Source organism: Herpailurus yagouaroundi, unplaced genomic scaffold (assembly GCF_014898765.1).
Source record: "Herpailurus yagouaroundi ecotype Mexico unplaced genomic scaffold, PumYag 190, whole genome shotgun sequence".
NCBI classification, from domain to species: Eukaryota; Metazoa; Chordata; class Mammalia; order Carnivora; family Felidae; genus Herpailurus; species Herpailurus yagouaroundi.
Genome location: NW_024412421.1, coordinates 37,564,002 through 37,586,082, shown reverse-complemented (window position 1 = coordinate 37,586,082; position 22,081 = coordinate 37,564,002). Strand labels below are relative to the sequence as shown.

At 49.4% G+C, this 22,081-nt stretch overlaps 1 protein-coding gene and 1 long non-coding RNA gene across 2 annotated transcripts; both read right to left on the bottom strand.

Annotated features, from left to right (window-relative positions):
• Positions 1–995: 995 nt before the first annotated feature.
• On the bottom strand, positions 996–14,717 carry LOC121009937 (uncharacterized). Its single transcript, XR_005780921.1, has 3 exons — positions 13,829–14,717; positions 10,637–10,642; positions 996–1,006 (listed from the first exon to the last, which is right to left on the bottom strand). It is a non-coding gene; the product is annotated as an uncharacterized LOC121009937 (long non-coding RNA).
• Positions 14,718–15,584: 867 nt separating this feature from the next.
• LOC121009985 (14-3-3 protein zeta/delta-like) lies at positions 15,585–21,720 on the bottom strand. The gene is given in 3 exon segments (XM_040443428.1): positions 15,585–15,805; positions 15,807–16,414; positions 21,588–21,720. Coding segments are annotated over 3 exon segments (930 nt in total). The 3' UTR covers positions 15,585–15,616.
• Between the last annotated feature and the right edge of the window lie 361 nt (positions 21,721–22,081).

The following is a 22,081-nucleotide window of genomic DNA, read 5'->3' as shown; positions in this document are numbered from 1 at the left end:
AATTCCTCAACTTTGACAAAAAACAGTAACCTGTATCCAAGAAGCTCAACGAACTCCAAGCAGAGGAAACCCAAGAGATCCACACGTAGACGCGTCATCATCTAACTGTCAAAAGCTACAGAAAAGAAGAAAATCTCGAAGTGGCAAGAGATGCCCTTTGAGACGCAGGAGGGAACGCGGCCCAAACTGCTCAAAGACGACGATGGCGGTGAGCGACCCCTTCCAGGAAACGGAGAAATCAGGACATTTCTGGATGAACAAAGCCAGAATTCACCGCCAGGCCACCCGCCCTTCAGAAATACTGAAAAGTGTCCTTCAGGCTCGATCAGGAAACACCGAATAGTAACTTGAATCCGCAGGAAGAAATAAAAAAACCCACTGGTTTTCGTCATAACTGATGAACCGGCCAGATGCCCCTCAACCTTTTTTTTTAATAGCTCAAAATTACAGTAAAATGAACAGTAAATGGAGTACCAGAAAATGCCTAGAACAAAAAAGACGGCAGCAGTAGAGGAACAAAACAGATTTGTGACCGAAAACAGCAAGAATGTTGGAAGGTTTGTCAGTAATTTAAGTGCAGGTGGATGAGACTCTCCCGGTTAAAGGGACAGGGTGGCAGGCCTTATCTTCCTAATTATGGCTCAACTACGTGCTACCTCCACGGGGCTCCACAGAGCCCGTCGGGCCGGAGACGCCACACGCCGGGGCCGGCCCTCCCCGAGGGGTCGACAAGCACCCGGAGACCCACCCGGAGACTGTGCACAACGCCGCGAACCAGCCGGGCGTCCACCGGCCCGGCCGCCGCCGCCGCAAAGGACCTGTCCTCAGGTGCAGACGGAGGCTTTTCCGGGAGAGACCGTATGTCGGCCGTGAAAAAGCCTCAGAAAATTTTAAAAGGCTGAGATGATACAAAGTATGTTCTCCAACCACAATAGAATGAAATCAGAAATCAGTAACGGGGAATCTGGAAAATTCAAAAACTATGTGGAAACTAAGCACCACGCTCCTAAACAAAGAAGAAATTACAAGGGAAATTTAAAAATGCTTTGAGATAGGGGCGCCTGGGTGGCACAGTCGGTTGAGCGTCCAACTTCAGCCAGGTCACGATCTCGCGGTCCGTGAGTTCGAGCCCCGCGTCGGGCTCTGGGCTGATGGCTCAGAGCCTGGAGCCTGTTTCCAATTCTGTGTCTCCCTCTCTCTCTGCCCCTCCCCTGTTCATGCTCTGTCTCTCTCTGTCCCAAAAATAAATAAAAACGTTGAAAAAAAAATTTTTTTTAAAATGCTTTGAGATAAATCAATAGAAAAAAAATTGAGCTCCCACACCACACAGTTAACGAAGGTGGGAGAGGGGCGCCCACGGAGGCGGAGGGGGGAGGGGCGCCCACGGAGGCAGAGTGCTTTTCTCAGTAGAGCCACGGAGGCTGAGGCAACCAGGAGGGGCCCGGGCTGGGGAGAGGCTTCGGGAGCTGCCCAAAGGCCGCGAGGGGTGCAGAGCGGAGGGGGGGCCCAACTGCAGCTCAGGGTGCGGTTCACCCGCGAAGTGAGGCGGAACACGCCCTCCCCCACCGCTGCCGGACCCACGGAGGGACGACAGACGCGCTGGAGTCGGCGGAAGCAGGCGCCTCGGGTCAAGGTCGTGAGCGGCCCGACGGGGCCGGAAAACACCAGATTCTGGAGTCCTGCCGAGCCAGCCCGGAGCTCGCCTTTGCCAGAAAGCGGACAGAGAGAGGGGACGGGAAAGGAGAAACCTTTTCTTCCGGGGATAGGAACTAGGAACGGAAGGGGAGCCCCCGATGCTCCTCGGATTCTCCTTCCCTCCGTCGGCTCATCGTCTCCGGGCCCGGCAATTCTGCAGCAGCACTGGCGGCAGCGGGTCCAGAGCTGGGGGTGGCACCGGGGTGATGTTCTCAGGAGGGAAAACGTCCTCCGCCCAGAGCAGCTGTGACACGGCGAGGGTGGGGCCAACTCCCAGGGCTGTCTTCTCCACTGTCCCCTTCATCGGCCTGAGTTCGCCCCAAACAGCCCAGGTCCGGCCAAGTTCGTGGCACAGTGGGGTGGCCAGAGGCCCGTTTCTGCCCAGAGGCTCAGAGGGGGGAGGGGAGAGAGACGCACGGAAATAAAGAACCAAGAGAGAAGCTCAGAAAAGTCGCCCGGTGAGGCGAGGCGTGAGGCGGTGTTCGAGCTCCAGGGCGCAGCCCCACCCAGGCCCTCAGGAGCACACCACACACTGTGGGGACAGGACAGGCCCGCCCAGGTCACAGGCTGCCATCTGGGACATCAGGCTTTGAGAGCTCAACGGACTTTGGAGGCACGGCCCACAGGAGGCAGGCGGAGCTCAGCCTGCCTCTGTCCAGGTGGGCGGCCTGACAAAAGAAAAGGCGCCATCCTCATAGTTTGGAAACAAAACCCAGGATCCCCTAAGCCCAGGATACGAGAACAAATTCTTCAGCGTACGAAAAGCACGAACATTTCAGTTCACACGGGAAGAGACAACCACAGATGCCAATCCGAAGCGGCACAGATGTTGGAAACACCTGACAGACACGTTAAAGGAGTTCTTACGCATGCCTTCAACGACTGTTAAAACAGAACTTTGCATAAAAGAAATAGAAGAGACAAAGAAAACCCAGGTTGAAATTTTAGAACCGAAAGATAAAGTGAGGAAAAAAACCCTCACCACACGGACAATAGCCGAAAGGGAAGAGTCAGCAGCCTTGAAGACGGGTCCGTGGAGCCTTATTCAATCTGAATTACAAAGTGAGAAAACACTTGTTATTTATTTTTTTCTTGAACAGATCTTCAGTGTTTGGGGGACACCGACAAAAGGTCTGACATTCAGGTCACTGGAGTCCCAAGAAGGAAAAGAGAAAGAGGAGGGTGGTGAAAAACACTTCAGGAAGTAAAAGGCTGAAAAATGTTCCAAGTTAGGCAAAGAGAAAAACCTATGAGTCAAGAAGCTAAGTAAATCCTAAAGAGAATCAACCCAAACAAATCCTAACTGAACTACTGAACAGCAAAGAAAAAGAAACAAATGTCTGAAAATGAGATTACGAAAACCACCTCATCTCCAATAGCTTCACAAAGAATAAAATGCTGAGGGATTAACTTAATCAAGAAGGTGGAAGACACACAAGTGAAAACTACAAAACAGTGTGGAAAGAAATGAAATTAAACCCGAGTAAACGGAAACACGTCCCATGTTCACGGGCTGCGAGGTCAACGCTGTTCAAGGTCAGCACTGCCCAAAGTGATGTGCAGATTCGGTACCGTCTCCATCAATGTCCTAAGGACAAGTTTCTTCGCATAAATAGGAAAACCATCCTAAAACTCGTATGGAACCTCCAGGAAACCCAAACAGCCAAGAACACAGCGGGCGCACTCACGCCGCCTGCCTTCAAAACCACCCCAAAGGTACGGGGATCACGGCAGTGTGGGGTGGCCACACAGACAGAGGCGCGGGCCGGTGGGACAGGAAGTCCGGGAACAGACCCTCGCACGGGTGGCCAAACGACTTCCGGCCAGCGGGCCGAGACCGTGCAAGGGGGAAGAGGTCGGTCTTCTCGGCACCCGGCGCTGGGAAAACTGGGCGTCCCCAGCCCAGAGCACGCACTTGGACCCTCCCCTCACACCATCACGCAAAAACTCACTCCAAGCGGATCAAAGACCTACACGTAAGGCCTGAAACTGTAAAACTTGGAGGAACACAGAGGGCAAAAGTCTCGCCACACTGGATTTGGTTATGATTTCTGGACGGGACGCCAAAGGCACAGGCAACAAAAGGGAAGGCGGACAAACTGCACTTCATGAACATTTTTTTTTTTTTTTTGCATATAAATAAATTAGGTTTATTGCTGAATTTTCCCATTGACATTATAGAAAAAAAATTGAAAACACTGAAATTTCACAAATTATGGCAGCCCAATAGTTTTAAACATCCTTTACCAAAAAAAGCACAAAAGTGACATTAGAAGTATTTGTTGAGGGAAAGCAGAGCATCTGACGGCAAAGAAGTACAAATCCAGACAACGAACGGCACAAACACAGCACTCACAGGGCCGTCGCCACCCAGAAGTCACTGCCCGCGTCGCGATCTGGGTTCCGTTTGAGACGCTGCACACTGTCTCTCTATTGGCCTGTCCGGGCCCGCCTCTCTCTCGTCAGAAAGGAGCCGCTGCTGGGATGAACTCCCGCGCACAAGGAGGGCCGTCCTCCGCCCTGCTTCCCGAACAAGAAAACGGTTCACACAGAGATGGCTTTGGCGCTTTAGCCCTTAACCTTGCCCCGAACCACGTGACTTGAAAACCGGATCCTCACGTGATGTTTTGGGAACGTCACATCCTGTCCGTACTTTTCTTAACCTACGTTGCGTACAGGAAGATTCTCTGATGCGAAACAAAACAGGTCAGGCCTCCGTAGCAACTCGTTCGGAGAGCTTTCTTCTTCATTCTCCTCGCACAGTTACCACCCCGTTTTTGTTTCGGCTCCCTTCTCGGGCTCAATTAAGGCTCGGGCTTAAGGCGAACGGTCGAGTCTTGGTGGGAGTCTCTTGGGGCCGAACACACACACCTGCTCTCTCCTTCGCCCCGTCGGACGACGGAGCGTCTTGTCCGGGTGACCAGAGACAGAGACACACGCGCACATCCAAGGACAGCACCCGGAGCAAAGGCGGCTGCCCCCTGCGGCCCGAACGGCGTCACCGAAGCGACGGGGGGGAGGGACACCGGCGGCCGCTGCAGGAAAGCCCTTCCCGGCGCCGTCCGTGGGCCGGACCGCGCAGAAGCCTAGCGGCTCCAGCCCTTGCGAAGGACACGAGAAACCAGTGCCACCGCGGAAAAGCCCTTCCTCTCTAATCTCAGCTCCATCTGACAAGCAGACGTCAACTGATGTCGCGACGACCCCTAACGGAGACGCGTGCCTGTTTCGCACCCGAAGGGACGTGTCTGAACTCCGTAAAACTTTGCCAAAACCCACCCCTGCAAATCCCGAGCACGACGCGGCAGGAGCCAGGGCGCAAACCCCAACGACGGATTCCCTTCCACCACAACTTGCGCGGCCTGAGCTGGTTTCCACTGGCCGAGGGTGACCACCCCCACCCCCCCAAAAGCAGCATGAAAACCGGAGTCCGCCGTGACCTGCCGAGTGTCCGCTTTGACGTTAACACGGCACGCTCAGCGGCGCGGCCGTCTCCTTCCGCCGGGGCCGGGCACCTGCGGCGCCCAGCAGCTCGGAGCTGGGAGAGCCGTCCTGCGCCGACCTCCGCCGGTTCCTCGGGGCCGCCCGAGACGTCTTCTCTCGGAGACGCCTCGAATCTCCCCAGACCACCACTTTCTTTAGCTGAGCTTCCCACGCTTAGCCACAACTCGGTAACTTCGGCGAGACACACGCCGTGGCCGGAAAGTAGAGTTCTCGGACTGATGTCCCGCGTCCCTCGCGACAGCTGTGCTATGAGCCGCGGCCACCAGGTCACCACCGCCAAGCAGCAGAACTCGAATAATAAACTGACACTTTCAGGGCAGCCGCGGCTCCCGACGGCCCCGCGCGGCGCTGACCTTCAGGAGCATTTGTGAATGTCGTGCCGCAAAAGACACTGCCAGCAGGGTAAAAAGGCAATCCGCCGGACGGGATCGTGCCTCTGTGAGGGACCACCCGGGGTATACAGGGAACCCCTAAAACTCAACAACAAAAACGCAACTCAATGCAAAAATGGGCAAAGGGCTCGAATCCGCCTTTCGCCAAAGAGAACGGGCTTCACTGTTGAGCGGGTACGGAGTCCCGTGTTACGAGGCGAAAGGGCTCCGGGGACGGGTGGTGGGGACAACATTCTGACTGTACTCAGTACCACTACACTGTCCCCTTAAAAGTGTTTAGGATGGTGAACTTTAGGGTATGTGTATTTTAACACAACCTACAAAAGAAGAAAAACGTACGTAAAATGAAAACATTTATGTCACACGGAAGCGAAAATAATCTCAAGGAAACGCAGGCTACGAGATCCATTAAAAGAGTTCCTGCTGCGGGGCGCCTGGGTGGCGCAGTCGGTTGAGCGTCCGACTTCAGCCAGGTCACGATCTCGCGCTCCGTGAGTTCGAGTCCCGCGTCGGGCTCTGGGCTGATGGCTCAGAGCCTGGAGCCTGTTTCCGATTCTGTGTCTCCCTCTCTCTCTGCCCCTCCCCCGTTCATGCTCTGTCTCTCTCTGTCCCAAAAATAAATAAACGTTGAAAAAAAAAAATTTTTTTTTAAAAAGAGTTCCTGCAGACAGAAGGAAAACGATGTGAGACGGAATTCTGCATCTACGTAGAAAAACAATTTCCAGAACGTGAACTGCATGGTTAACCACAGAACACCGATCTCACACCTTTGCTTAAAGCAGAACTGCCCGTTTAGAAAGGAAACATGCATCATGGGCACGACAGCACACACGACACGAGACCTACAAGAACGGGGTCAGCAGCACGGGAGAAACGCCGTGCGCCCCTGTAAGGTGCGTGCATGTGAAGTGACACCCTGTCACTAGAGGGCAGGCTCTTTAACATCTTAACATTACCTGCTTTTAGCCATATTAAAACCCCCAAAGCAGAGCACAGACCAAGTATAGCTAACATAACAAGAGAAATAAAGTGAATTCATAAAAACGATCCCAAAGCAGAAACAGAGGGAAAACGAACAAAGAGACAGGACGGACAGCGTGGTGACGGACTCAGTCACATCAAGTGTGAAAGTTCCCAACATCCCAACCAGAGCAGAAACTGTTAAATGGGATGGAAAATCAAGACTCGACTCTATGCTGCCTACAAGAATCCACTTTATGGGGCGCCTGGGGGGGCTCAGTCGGTAAGGTGTCCGACTTCGGCTCATGTCATGATCTCACGGCTTGTAGGTTCGAGCCTCACGTGGGCTCTGTGCTGGCAGCTCGGAGCCTGGAGGCTGCTTCCGATTCTGTGTCTCCCTCTCTCTCTGCCCTTCCCCTACTCATGCTCTGTCTCCGTCTCTCTCTGTCTCTGTCTCTCAAAAATAAACAAACATTAAAAAAAAAAAAAAAGAAATCCACTTTAAGTAGAACACAAGCAGGTTGAAAGTAAAAAGACGGAAAAGATAAACCACACTAACACTGGAGCCGTGATGTGGGGTTTACAGATCCATTTTTCAAATTCAAAGGAATAAAGTTTAAAAACTCAAAATATCCTGGGGCCCCTGGGTGGCTCAGTCAGTTGAGCCTCCGACTTCAGCTCAGGTCGTGATCTCGCGGTTTGTGGGTTCGAGCCCTGCATCCAGCTCTGTGTTCACAGCATGGGTCTCTCTCTCTCTCTCTCTCTCCCTCCCTCCCCCACTCGTGCACAAAGTTTCTCTCAAAAATAAATTTAAAAAATTTTTTTTAATTTTAAAAAGAAACAAATGAACAAACGACAAAAGACAAGAAACACACTCTTACAGAGAACACACTGGTAGCTGCCAGACGGGAGTTGCAGGGGGAGGCATCAGATACAGGCTGGAGGGGCAAGTATCAGGATGGGTGCGAGCGAGCAAGGCAGGAACTGCTGAATCACTAGATTGTACACCTGATGCCAACAATACTGCATGCTGGTTTTCTTTTTTTTTTTAGTGTTTTTATTTATTTTTGAGACAGCACGAGCAGGGGAGGGGCAGAGAGAGAGGGAGACACAGAATCTGAAGGAGGCTCCAGGCTCCCAACTTTCAGCACAGAGCCTAACACGGGGACCGAACTCACGGACTGTGAGATCGTGACCTGAGCCGAAGTCGGCCGCTCAACCGACTGAGCCCCCCAGGCGCCCCTCGCTGCGTGTTAACTACACTTAAATGAAAACAATATACAATCTGAATAGTTCTACATCTGTTAGACACTGGATGTGTAGTTTTAAATATTTCCATTAAAAAACCTTCTGCTTCCTGATAGTTTCACTGTCGAATACCACCAAACACTTAAGAAAGATATAATACAAACTCTATAGAAAATCTTCCAAAAAAATTGAAAAGGAAAGAATATTTTCCAACCCACTCCATGAGGCCAGTGTTATCCTATTTGGATATGCTACGTATCCAAATAGCCCAGAAAGAGGCAAAGACAACCATAGACCAGTATCCCCGATGAACAGGAAGACAAAAATTCTAAACAAAATTTTCGTAAACCAAATTTAACAATCCACTAAAAGGATAACATATCATTACAAAGTAGGCTTTATTCCAGGAGTACTAGGTTGGTTTGACATTCTAAGTTAAGCCGTGTCATTCACCACATTAACAGAGTAAAAAACAAAGTGATAACCCTATTAACAAAGGTTAAAAAAACGACAATCCATGTAGATTCAGAAAAAGCTTTTTACAAAATCGGCCGTCTGCTTGTTTTTTATGTGTATTTAAGTAATGTCCACACCCACAACCCCGAGATCAAGAGTCACACACTCTCTGACTGAGCCAGCAGGGCGCCCCCCCCCCCCCCAACCCCCAAAAAACCCCCAAAAAACTTGAATGAAAAAGGAATTTAGACGCCCCAAAAAAGAGCCTCTATGGCAAAGCTACAGCTAACATCATATTTAATGGTGAAAGACGGAATGTTTTGTCCTAAGATCAGGGCTAAGACAAGGATACTCTTTCTCGCCCCTTCTGTTCGGCGTCACAGGTCGATCCAGCCCTAAGAATAAGGCAAGCAAAATAAAAGGTCACCAGATTATGAGGCAAGAAGCGTGACGGTCTGTATTTCTAAGCAACACGATCGCCTACTGAAAAATCAACGCAACCTTTTGACAAGTGCTACCGGATAGAAGATCAGTCTACAAACCCCCAGCATACTTCCCGCACACACACCGCCGCGCAAGCTGACGCGAGTCAACACGAGCCATTGCTTCCTGTCTGTTTGCTCGTTTCTTTCTTTTAGGGAGAGCGTGCGCGCAAACTGGGGAGGGACGGAGGGTGTGGGGACAGAGGATCCGAAGCGGGTTCTGCAGCTGTCGGCACAGAGCCCAATGAAGGGCTCGAACTCATGAGCCGGGAGATCGTCACCCGAGCCGGGCTGGAGTCTTGACCAAGAGCCCGGGCGCCGCGCTGCTTCGCACTTAACGGAACGGCCGAAACGACGAGTGTGCTCGCACCCGGGCCAAAGCGCGTGCCAGTGAGGGCGTGGAAGAAACGCCATCCCGGCGAACTCGTGGCGCAGACATAAAATGGTGCGCCGACTTGGAAAACGGGTTTCTCAAAAGAAATTGCAGCACAAAAAAATGGTGACGTGAAAGCTCCAAAACCCCATCGCTCCATCGCGGCAATGATTAAGCTAACAAAAACGGGATCAGCCTCTCAGAACTCTGGGATCCAACTTAACGTAGAACAACCAGGAATGCTCAAAGAAATAAGCCCCTGAATTTGGGTCACGGGGTGTAGGGGAGTGTAGGGAAGAGCTGAGAAGACACAGGAAGCTCTGGGAGCCCTTCCTGGGGGCCGCCCCCCTTGCTGAGCCGGCGGAAACCATCTGGAGGAGCCCTTTGGGAACTCTGGAGGCCGGATGATCAATCCGCAGCAAGTCTTGATGAAGGGCCCAGGCAATTTAGGTGCAGCTCAGCCTTCCGCACGCGAGCACCCGCCACCTCGCACCCCTGCCGTGGGGGCCCGCGCTCCCGGAGGGGCGCGCTAGACGGGCGTGTGCAGGGAGGACCTGATCCCCAAAGACAGGGGTGCTGGTTGCTAAGGGCTGGTTTTGTGACTAAAGGGCCAGAGAAAGGGACGGTGGTCATGATTTAACACTCCGTGGGCTGAAGTGGCTTTCTGGAGATGTAAAGAAATCGTATCTGTTTTCTGGTGGTGGTGGTCCCCCCCACCCCCGCCCCGTTTGGGGAGCCACACGTTTAAGGGAATCGTCAGGTCGCTGGCTGACTGCACAGCTAAGAGGAATCTCAGCGGCTCCCCCGCCACGAGGAACACACACTTGGCAGGGATCACCTGGCAAAGTCACAAATGAACAAATCCAGCCTTCGAGATACGGCAACCTTTAAAAAATGCGCACAAATGACCCACAGAGTAACCACAGCATGGTTCCCAAAAAGCCGCTCCCTGAGAAAAAATTATAAAACAGAAAGAAACAGGAAACTTCGTCTCATTCATAAGGGGAACGTCTTTTGGCGGAAACTATCCCTGAGGAAGCACAGACGTCGGCATCGTCATAGGTATCAGGCAAACTGTATTCACTATGTTTTTATTTAATTTTTTTTTACCGTTATTTATTTTCGAGACAGGAGAGAGAGACAGAGCGCAAGCGGAGGAGGGGCAGACAGAGAGGGAGACACAGAACCCGAAGCAGCTCCAGGCTCTGAGCCGTCGGCACAGAGCCCGACGCGGGGCTCCAACCCACAAACCTTGACCTGAGCCCAGGTCGGATGCTTCACCGACTGAGCCCCCCAGGCGCCCCAGTATTTAATATGTTTAAAAAGTGTGGTGTAGGCCGTGACGGTTGGTTTTTTTCTTTGTTTTCTGTAATCCAAGTACCAGGCTTAGGCTTTGATCCCGAGGTGTGCACTGCAAAGACAGCTACGCCCCTAGATAAGAAACCAGGTTGCTTCCCCTGACAGAGGTTCCTTTGTTTTCAAGATCTTGGTTGATTTGGGGGGCACCTGGGTGGCTCAGTCGGTTAAACGTCCGACTTCAGCTCAGGTCATGATCCCGTCTCACGGCTCACAAGTTCGATCCTCGCGTCAGGCTCCGTGACAGCTCGGATCCTGGATCCTGCTTCAGATTCTGTGTCTCCCTCTCTCTGCTCCTCCCCCGCTCGCACTCTTGTCTCTCTCCCAAAAATAAATAAAACATTAAAAAAAAAAATCAAGATCTGCCTGACTTTAAAGTAAGTAAATAAGTAAATAAATAAAGATCTTGGTTGATTGTGAAAACTGACCATTTGAGCCACTTATTTTTTTCTCTTCCTGCACTTTAATTCTAGCTTTAATGTTTGAAATTCGCCAACAGTGAGCCCACAAAACCCTGCCGTCAACCCCGAGAAAAGCGGAACCGCAGGCCCGGGCATGTGCTCTGTCCACAACCCTGCCGTACGGGCCCCCGGCTGTTCTGTGTCACTTCCAAGTGCTGTAAGTGATAAACTTTGCGCTTTTTCAAAGTTTCCTGGCGGTTATTGCCGAAAGACATCTTGCAATCATAGTGCGGACCACGAGGACCGGTCCTACCACAATACCGGCTATGGACGGGCCGACACGGCAGCAGACAACCAACCAGAGGAAACCACGGATAAAGGACTGAACTAAATCAGGAAAACGATGTGTGGTTAAATGGCAACATTAATAAATATTATAGAAAGGAACCAAAGAGATTCCGAAACTACAAAGTACAATAACTAAGATGAAAAATTCACTAGAAGGGGGTCAGTGGATTTGAGCAGACCAGAAAAAGAATCCACAAACTTGGAGACAGAAGAAATTATTCAGACTGAGAGGCAGAAGGAAAAAAGGATGAGGAAAAACGAACAGAGCCTGAGAGACTCTTGGGACCACAAAACACAGCAAGACATGCATTATAGAAATTCCTGAAGGGAGAAAGGAGCAGAAAAATATTAAAGAAATGGCCCCAAACTCCCACATTTGAGTAAAAAGAGGAACATCCAAGTCCAAGATGCTCAGTCAACTCCAAGCCAGATAAACTCAAAGCCAACCCAACAAACACGAGAGTCAGATAGCCGAAGACACGCCGGAGAGCAGTGGGAGAGAAGCGAGGCATCACATACAAGAGGCCTCGGGAAAAGCGACGGCCGACTCCTGTTCAGACACCATGGAGGCCGGGGAGCAGTGGGAGGACATTTTTCAAGTCAGAAAAGAACTGTCAATCGAGAATTCTGTATCCGGCAAGATGGACCTTCAAGAGTGAAGAAAGAATGAAGACATTTCCAGAAAGATCAGAGCTGCAATAGTTCATCACCAGACCTGCTCCACAGAAGCGCTATCAGGGGTCCTTCAGGGTGAAACGGAAAGACGCTGGACAGGAACTCCAAGTCGTGAGTAAAAACGAGGGGCACTGCTGCCTCAGTCGGCCTGGACGCCGTAACAAAATACCACGCTCTAAGTGGCTCAAACCACATTTATTTCTCTCAGTTCTGGAGGCTGGGAGGTCTGAGCTCCAGAGGCCGGCTGGTCTGGAGAGGGCCCTCTTCCTCGCTTGTCTTCACACGGTGCAGAGAAAAGCATCCCTCCCCTGTGTCTTCTTACAGGGGCAGCGATCGCATCCCGAGGGCTCCACCCACAGACCTAATCACTTCCCACAGGTTTCACTTCCAAATACCAGATGCTCCCCAATACACTGGAAGTTAGGGCTTCGACACGTGAATTTGGGAGGGGCGCAATTCAGCACAGAGCACGGGGTGAAGGGACTCGCGCAGCTAAGTATAAAAACCAGCATTACCGCATCCTGTGTGGTTTTAACTTGTTTCCTGTAGCATTTAATAGGCAAATGCACTAAGTCATTACAAGTCGATGTTAACAGGCACACAAGCTACAGATGTGAATTGTGACGACAACAACACAAAGGAGGCAAAGAGATGTATAGGACAAGTGTTTATAGACTTTTGAAACTAATTGGTATTATTCATACTGGTGTGTTCTAGGTTCAGACCAGGTTGTCACGTTAACTGTAATCCCTAAGGTCACCACTAACAGATAACGAAAACACACACAGAAACAGAAAGAAGGGAATTAAAATGGTATAGTTTTCAAATCAACAAAATACAAAGACAGGCTGTGATGGAGGAGCTGAGAACTAGCCAAACACATCTAAGACCGAAAACAAGTGGCAGAAGTAAATCCATAAGAAACTAGGGTGCTTCTATGAACATCAAAGTGGAATATAACTTAAAAGTTGTCACAAGAGGGGCGCCTGGGGAGCTCAGTCGGTTCAGCACCAGACTTGGGCTCAGGTCACGGTCTCACGGTCCGTGGGTTCCAGCCCCGCGTCGGGCTCTGTGCCGACAGCTCGGAGCCTGGAGCCTGCTTCGGGTTCTGGGTCTCCCTCTCTCTCTCTGCCCCTTCTTGGCTCACACTCTGTCTCTCTCTCTCTCTCTCTCAAAAATAAATAAACATTAAAAAATTTTTTTAAAAAGTTGTCACAAGAGTCAAAGAAAGATATTACAGTTAATCTTAAAAAGGAAAGTCCATCAAGGAGATATAACAACTATAAACATATAAACAGAGAAACAGTTCTACGACAATAACTGGAAGTTTTAGGTCCCCAGTTCCATAACAGATTGAGCAACCAGACAGAAATTTGGAATAGAAGACTCGAACCCATAGGCTAAGCAGACATCTGTAGAACGTCTCACCCAACAATAGCAGAATAAACTCTCTTCTCAAGTGCACATGGAACATTCTCAAGGACAGATCACTCGTCAGGCCACACAACAAGCCCCCCTAAGTGTATTATTTTTTTAAATTTGTTCCCATCATCAATATTTATTGAGCATTTACAGTGTACTAGGCACAATAGAACACACAGAAAACATTGTCCCTGCTCTCGAGGAGCTTACATTCTAAAAGAAAAAAAAATACACCTCTTTTAAAAATGGTATTTTTGTTTGGTGTTTTCTGCGAGGTACTAAGGAAATAGTCCGTAGGGTGAGCTTTGGGTATAACTTAGCCCCATCATTATTTAAAGAGAGGAAGAGGAAGGATTTTAAAGGCAGACGACGACAGACCATTCAGGAAAGATAGGGTTTACAAGGAGATAAACACAATCTCATCAACTAAGGAGAGATTTGCTGCGGTAAATAGGATGAGGGAAATAGTTTGTGGGAGGCAGGCAAAGGAAGCAAGGGGTCCTCAGACATGGAGTGGACCCAGAAAAATCATGCGGCCGTTTGTCCAAGTACACGGCCACCAAAGTAGGAATGGTTGGTGACAAGACAGAAGGCTAAAAAAGGTAATCCTGTACACCTGACAAATAGAATAAAGATCAAAGTTGAAGGCAGGCTATAACAAGATCAAGAAGTCCTTAAAAACAAAAGTGATTTGGAAGCACAAAACTTAGTTAATGCTACCCAATGTCATGATGGGCCAAGAACAAGAACACTGTGGCTTCCTAAGTTAGAAAATGCCATATACCAAAATTTTAAATGGAACACGGTACTTTTTTCCCGATCAATCTCCCGTCTGGAAAAAAAAAAAAAAAACACAAGGAGAAATATGGGACATGGTGGTTGGGAACAGTAGTAGTTACAGTAGTAGTATTTTGTTGTTATGATAAACTTCATACTTAAACTTGGTAAAAGCCCATTAGCTGCCAACAGGGAATAAGGAAAAATTTTCCAAAAATGTACAATCTCCTCTAGAGAAGTTTCAGAACCAAAAGACTAATTTACATGAAAAGCTGTAGAGAAAGTAGTTGAAAAGTCCATTCATAAACTTTTATTCCACTTATGTGAACTTAATACACGTGTTCGTAACAATTATGCTTGGATTGTTCGTGAAAATTTCATAAGACATTAAACAAAGCGAGCCATCATCTCAAGTTACTTCCCCGTTGACTATTTTTACAGCACACGCATGTTAGGCAAGTATCAAAAAAAAAAAAAAAAACAAAAAAACAAAAACAAAAACGACCCTAAAAAAAGTTAAATACATGGGATTTTTGTTTTGCTGCTGTGCTTGATATACATAAAGTGATGGACATCAAGCAGTTCATTTTTACTGCATCTTTACTTGCACATTCGTTCTTAGGTTGCCTAAAACATTTAAATACAAATACAACGAGTGTAGCAAAAATAATGAAAGCAAACAGCAGGTAACTTTACAAATGATGGAATGTGAACCGTTTCTGCCCTCATCCAGAGCAAATTGGGCCACAACTGAAGGATCACTTCTGGAACTGTAGTCAAAGGTGTGCACATTTGAGAATGAGTACGCCACGGACGCACACGGTTCAACGTGTAGTATCTACGGGACGCCCATTTCCACTACAGCCCCGTAAGTGCTCCAGACCTTAAAGTACCCACAAAAACTACACCTGTATCTGCAACCAATTACCCCTTTTGTTCGCCACCAGAACAAACCGATATGTAGGCAGTTTTCTCTGCTTAGACATGGAAGCAGTTTTAACACTGGCCCTTGTGAAGCCACGATGTACCAAAAGTACTATGCCAAAAGTTTATACTAGTATAAAAATTCCACATCCCCGTATTGGCCACCTGAGGATGAAAACAGATAACTCCCTAAATGTCAACTGGCTCTACTCCCCTAATATTAAACATAAAAACCACATGGGAAATACAGAAATTCAGATAGAAGTAACGTAAACCTGCCATAAATCGTAAACAAAAAACTATTTGTGGGACAGCATGGATGACAAATGATCTCCTGTGTAAATTTTTTTTTAATGTTTTTTATTTATTTTTGAGACAGGGAGAGGCAAAGCATGAACAGGGGAGGGTCAGAGAGAGAGGGAGACACAGAATCTGAAGCAGGCTCTAGGCTCCGAGCTGTCAGCACAGAGCCCGACGCGGGGCTCGAACTCACAGACCGTGAGGTCATGACCTGAGCCGAAGTCGGACGCTTAACCGACTGAGCCACCCAGGCGCCCCTCTACTGTGTAAATTTTAGAATGAGGCAGACAAAACCTGGAAGGACGATTAATTTTCCCCTCCTTCTCCTGCTTCAGCTTCGTCTCCTTGGGTATCCGACGTCCACGATGTCAAGTTGTCTCTCAGTAATTGCATTATTAGCGTGCTGTCTTTGTAGGACTCTTCACTTAATGTATCGAGTTCAGCAGTGGCTTCATCAAAAGCTGTCTTTGCAAGAGAGCAGGCTTTCTCCGGGGGGGTTCAGAATATCAGAATAGAACACAGAGAAGTTAAGGGCCAGACCCAATCTGATAGGGTGTGTCGGCTGCATTTCCTTTTCGCTGATCTCAAAAGCTTCTTCGTATGCTTGTTGTGACTGATCCACCGTCCCTTTCTTGTCATCGCCAGCAGCAACCTCAGCCAAGTAAGGACAGCAGTCTCCTTTCATTTTCAAATAGAAGACTTTGCTCTCTGCTTGCGAAGCACTGGGGATCAAAAACTTTTCCAAAAGAGACGGTGCATCATGGCAGATATCGCTTAGCTCGGTCTCAATTTTCTCTCTGTATTCTTGAGCCGTCTGTGTTTTTTTCTCAGCACCTTCCGTCTTTTGCTCAATACTTGAGACGACCCTCCAAGATGACCTACGGGCTCCTACAACATTTTTATAAGCAACTGAGAGACGGTTCCTCTCCTCATTGGATAATTCAGCTCCTCGCTCAGTTACAGACTTCATGCAGGCTGCCGTGTCGTCATATCGCTCAGCCTGCTCGGCCAGCGTGGCCTTCTGCACCAGCTCGTTTTTATCCCTGACTGGATGTTCTGTGTCCGGAGTGGGTGGCGGCGGACGGACGGACGGACGGACGGGGGCTCAGCAGTCCCTGGGCGGCAGCGGCGAGGCTGAGATGAGACTCTGTCCCTGGATCTCGCTGCTCACAGGGTACAGCCGCTCCGCAGACAAGGGGTTTCCTCCAATCACCAGCCCCGGCAGAAGGGGCACCACACGCACGATGACGTCAAACGCTCGCCTTCCCCTCGGATCCCCGCAACCTTCCCAGGCTCACTCTTCCTCCAAGACCCCCTCAGTTTAAAAAGACCGAAAGAATACCAATCTTCTCTGACCACAATGGAATGCAGCTGGAAATCAGGAACAGGAAGCAAAGTGGAAAATTCCAAACACGTGGGTGTTAAGGAGCACACTCTTCAATAACCAAGGAGACAAAAAAACAAATCACAAGAGAAATTTTTAAAATACTTGAAGACTGTAGATAGAGGTTACAGGATACAGCACATGCAGTGTGGGGGGACTCTGTAGCTGTAAGTGCCTGCTGCACAAAAGACAAATCGACAACCTAACTTTACACTTTAAGGAACAAGAAAAGAGCAAACTAAACCCAAAGCCAATAGATGTGAGCATGGGAATAAAAGGAAACTTTGTCTACAGTGGAGTCGGCCGGCAGGGGGCGCCTCACACCCAGCACTGCTTTCAAATGCAGACCCAACAGAAGGCCAGCATCCTGCTTGCGGCTACCACTTTACTACCCCAGCAGGGGAAAGGAAGGCTTCCTCCTGCCCCAGCAACAGTCCAGCCAATGGGAGACTGCTGGAGCCCAGCCAATGGGAGACGGCCATAGCCAGCCAATGGGAGACTGCTAGAGCCCAGCCAATGGGAGACGGCCACAGCCCAGCCAATGCGAAGCCTCTATACCTCCAGCTTCCAGTTTACTCCAATGGACTTTTAGTTTACAACAGCCCCACCCTCTCTCCTGCCTTCTGCTATAAGGCTTTGATCTGGCTCGCTAGTCTTGGAGTACCATTCTCTGCCATTCCAGAATAAAGACATTTTTGCTGGTAAAATAATTGGCAGTTTTATTTTTAAGGTTAACAGAAGAGATAAATGAAACAATGGAAACAGAATCAACAAAAGCTAGTTCTTTGGAAAGATCAACAAAATGGGCATTTCTTTTTTTTTTTTTTCTTAAGTTTATTTATTTTGAGAGAGAGAGAGCGCATACGGGGGAGGGGCAGAGAGGAGACCGTCCCAAGCAGGCTCCATGCTGTCAGTGCAGAGCCCGATGCAGCGCCCGAACTCAAGAACTGTGAGATCATGACCCCAGCTGAAATCAAGGGTGGGACACTTAACTGACTGAGCCACCCAGGCGCCCCCAAAATGGACAATTCTTTATACGGGCTAAGAAAAAACAAGACGCAAATTACTAAAATCAGAAGTGAACAAGAAAACGACTGGATTTTACAGAAATAAAAAAGGATGAGAGAATACTGAACAATTAAATGCGAGCATAATAGAAATCCTGTGACATGGACAAATTCCTAGAAATGCAGAGGTTACTGAAACCAAGAATAAATAGAAGATCTAGACATATCCTATACTAAGATTGAGTCAATAATCAACACCATCCTGAGAAAGGAAAGCCCTGGACCAGATGGCTTGATGGGTAAATTCTACCAAATATTAAAGAATTAACACCAATCCATCCCAAACTCTCCCAAACAATAGTAGGGAACACCCCTTAACTCATTCTATAATTCCAACATAACCCTGATAATAAAGCCAAAAATACCACAAGAAGAAAAGTATAAACCAGTATCTTAAGAATATAGATGCAAATATCCTCAAGAAAACACTAGCAAATATAATCCAGCAGCATATTAAAATTATTAGACACCACGATGACGTGCGATTTATCCCAGGAATACAAAGATGATTCAACATACAAAAATTAATCAATGTAATACACCACACTAATAGAAGGAAGAGAAAATTTCAACATCATTTCATTTCATGATAAAAACACCTAAACTAGGAATGGAAAGAATAGATCTCAAAATGACAAAGGGAACCTTGGAAAACCCAAACCTAGTGTCAGAATCAGTGGTGAAAGACAGAAAGCTCTCCCTCTAAGATCAGGCACAAGGATGCCCATTTCCACTTCTATTCAATACTACACTAGAAGTCCTAGCTAGAGCCATTAGGCAGAAAAAGAAATAAAAGTATCTCTAATTGCAGATGGCATCTTATATGTAAAAAACCTTTTAAAAATCCACAAACATAACATCAGCACTTATAAAGAAATTCAGCAAAGTTGCAAACATACAAGATCAGTATCCTAAAAATCACTTGTATTTTTACACATTAGCAATGAACAATCTGAAAAGGAAACTTGTAATTTCGCATACAATAGTATTAAAAAGAATAAAATAGGGGTGCCTGGCTGGCCCAGTCGATGGAGCATGCGGGTCTTGAGCCTGGGGTCATGAGTTCAAGCCCCGGGCTGGGTGTCCAGATTGCTTAAATAAACTTTAAAAAATCTTAAATAAAAGAATAAAATACTTCAGGAATAAATTCAATCAAGGAAGTATTAGACTTGTATACCCAAAACCACGAAACATTTCTGAAAGAAATTAAAGATGATCTCAACAGAAGGAAAGACATGTTGTGTTCAAGGATTGGGGGACTTTGTACTGCTAAGGTGGCAGTATGTCCAAATATCTCCAAAGCGTTAAACAGATTCCATGCAATCCCTACCAATATCCCAATGGTCTTTTTGGCAGAACTAGAAAAAGTGATCCTAAAATTCATATGAAACTGCCAGTGATTCCAAATAGTCAAAACAATCTCGGGGGTGCCCGTCGGCCGGCTCAGTCGGTGGAGTGTGCGACTCTTGACCTTGGGATTGTGGGTTCAAGCCCCACAGCGGGTGTAGAGGTTACTTCAAAATAAAATCTTAAAAAATATACTGAAAAAGAGGAACAGAGTTGGAGGGCTCACACTTCACATACTACAAAGCTACAATTATCAAGACGGTGTGGTAAGGCATGAGGACAAACAGACCAAGAGACTAAAACGGAAAAGTCCAGACGTTTACCACACAGCTGGCCACACCGGACGCAGTTCAGTGGGGGAAAGAACAGGACTTTCCACAAACGGTGCTGGGCAATCTGTCCACATGCACAGCAATTTAGATGAACTCTTATCTAACACCACGTGTAAAAAAGTAACTCAAACTGGATGAAAGCCCTAAATCAAAGCACTGAAATTGTAAAATGCTTAGGGAAAAAAACCACAGGTGCAAATATTCATAATCTTGAATTTAGTAAGTTTCTTACATGACACCAAAAGGATGAGCATAAAGGAAAAAGTAAATTGAACCTCGCCAACATTAAAATATTTCTGTATCAAAGGACAATAGGAGAAAGGGAACAGACAACCTACAGGATGAGAGGAAATATTTGCAAACTATATCTCTGATAAGGCCCAGTATCCAGACTATGTAAGGAATACTTAAAACTGAACAACAAAAAGGCAAGCAACCTAAGCAAAAAACATGCAAACAATCCGAACAATCATTTCTCCAAAGATATGTGACCAATAAGCCTAGGAAAGGACGTCCCACATCACCAGCCGCCAGGGAACCGCAAATCGAAACCGCAGTGAGCTGCGTCACATCCACTAGCAGGGGGAGGGGAGTGCTCTGTCATGGGTCTTTAAACCCACACAGACAAGGACAGTGTTGACAAGAATGTGGGCACTCCGGAGCTCGCATGTTAGTGGTGCGAACGTGAACCGGGCAGCTGCTGTGCAAAAAAGGTTTGGTGGCTCCTCAAAGTGACACACGGCCTCAGCGCACGATCCAGCAATCCCGCTCCTGGGTCGGTCCCCGAAAGAACTGAAATCAGGAACTCAACGACGTGTACACAAAGGTTCACAGCGCGGATCGCGACGGGCAGAAAGGGGAAACAGCCTGAAGGGCCACCAGCAGATGCACCACAAACAAGCGGCGCCACAGCTAGGTGACGGAATGTTGCTGGGCCACACAGAGGACGAAAGTCCTGACACACAGGCCGCGAACAGGCGAGTACTGAATCCGTGACTCCGAGCAGAAACAGGCAACCCCGACGGCCCCAAAGCGCAGGGCGGAGCGTCGGGTACAGGGGCCTGACCGCACGGCGCGGAGCGGGGCCCCAGAGTGCAGGGCGGGGCGCACAGCGCGGGGGTGGGGCCTCCGGACGCGGGGGCGGGACCTCACAGCGCAGCGCAGGGGTGGGGCCGCCAGGTTCAGGGACGGGGCCTCACATTGCCGGGAGGGGAGCACAGCGCTGGGGGCGGGGACACCGGCGCGGGGCCGAGGCCACACAGTTCAGGGCGGGGCGCACAAGGTGGGGGCGAGGCCACCAGGCGCGGGGGCAGAGCCGCACAGTGTAGGGCGGGGCCCCGTGTAGGGGAGGGGCCACCAAGCGTAGGGGGGGTAGAGGTGGGGCCGCCAGGAGTACAGGAGAGGAGCCCCCCTCACGTGGGCGGAGCCGTCTGGTGCAGGGCGGGAAGCACAGCGCCAGGGAGGGCCGCTGCTTGATGGGGATGCAATGGGTCCACTAGGGAAATATTTTAGAACTCAACAGAGGGGCGCCTGCATGGCTCTGTTAAGTGTCAAACTTCCGCTCAGGTCGTGAAGCTTGGGGTCTGTGGGTTCGAGCCCCACATCGGGCCCTGTACTGACAGTCAGAGCCTGGAGCCTGCTTCAGATTCTGTGTCTCCCTCCCTCTCTGCCCCTTCCCTGTGTGTGCTCTCTCTCTCTCTCAAAAAGAAATAAACATCAAAAAAAATTTTTTTAAACTCAACAAAGAATGGTACCCCCCCCCCAACACATAGCTTTATACTACGTGAACTTCAGCTCAGTAAGAACATTTTTTTTTTTTTTTTTACCGAGAAAGAGGAGCGCAAGCAGGGGGAGGGGCAAAAGGAGAGAACCCCAAGCAGGCTCCATGCCCAGTGTGGAGCCGGAAGACAGGCTTGATCCCATGACCCTGGGATCATGACCTGTCCCAACCACCCAGATGCCCCCACAGGAAGAACGTTTTTAAGCCAGGACAGTCTGATGTGCAAAAACTTGCCATTACAACACACAAGTCAGGTCCAGAGTTCCAGCCCAGAGTCAGAGAAACTAGTTCGGAAACTCAGGTGTAATCTGTAGGACCTACTGTACTTCTCTCCAGAGCAAAAACGCTGAAGGCAAACGCGACTTACCTCGGTTGTGGGGAGGAAGACTCCGCCAGGGCGACGGGGCGGGGTTCCCAGGCGCGCCCACGCACGATGCCAGCGAGACTCCTAAATGCCCGCGCGCGCCCCGACTCAGGCTCCTGCTGCACAAACCCGCCATGACCCTCCAACTCCCAGCGGGGCCTTGGCTGACCCGCAGCACCCGGTATTACCGCAACCCAGCCCCTCACCTGTGGCTTGCACCTGAGTGGCCCGGACGGCCAGCCCCGCCCCGGCCGCGCCCTCGCACGAGGACACCTGCCCGCCAGACCACCCGCCCACGCCCCTGCGCGAAGACGCCCCGCCGACCACGCCCTGACCACGCCCCTACCACGCCTCTGCGCGATATCACCCCCTCCGGTCACGCCTCCCGACTACTTCCACGCACGCGGACGTGGCCGATCACGTCCCTGAACGCAGACGCCTGGCCATCGACGCCCTTGACCACGCTCCTGCACGAGGACGCTCCCCCGCCCCCCCCC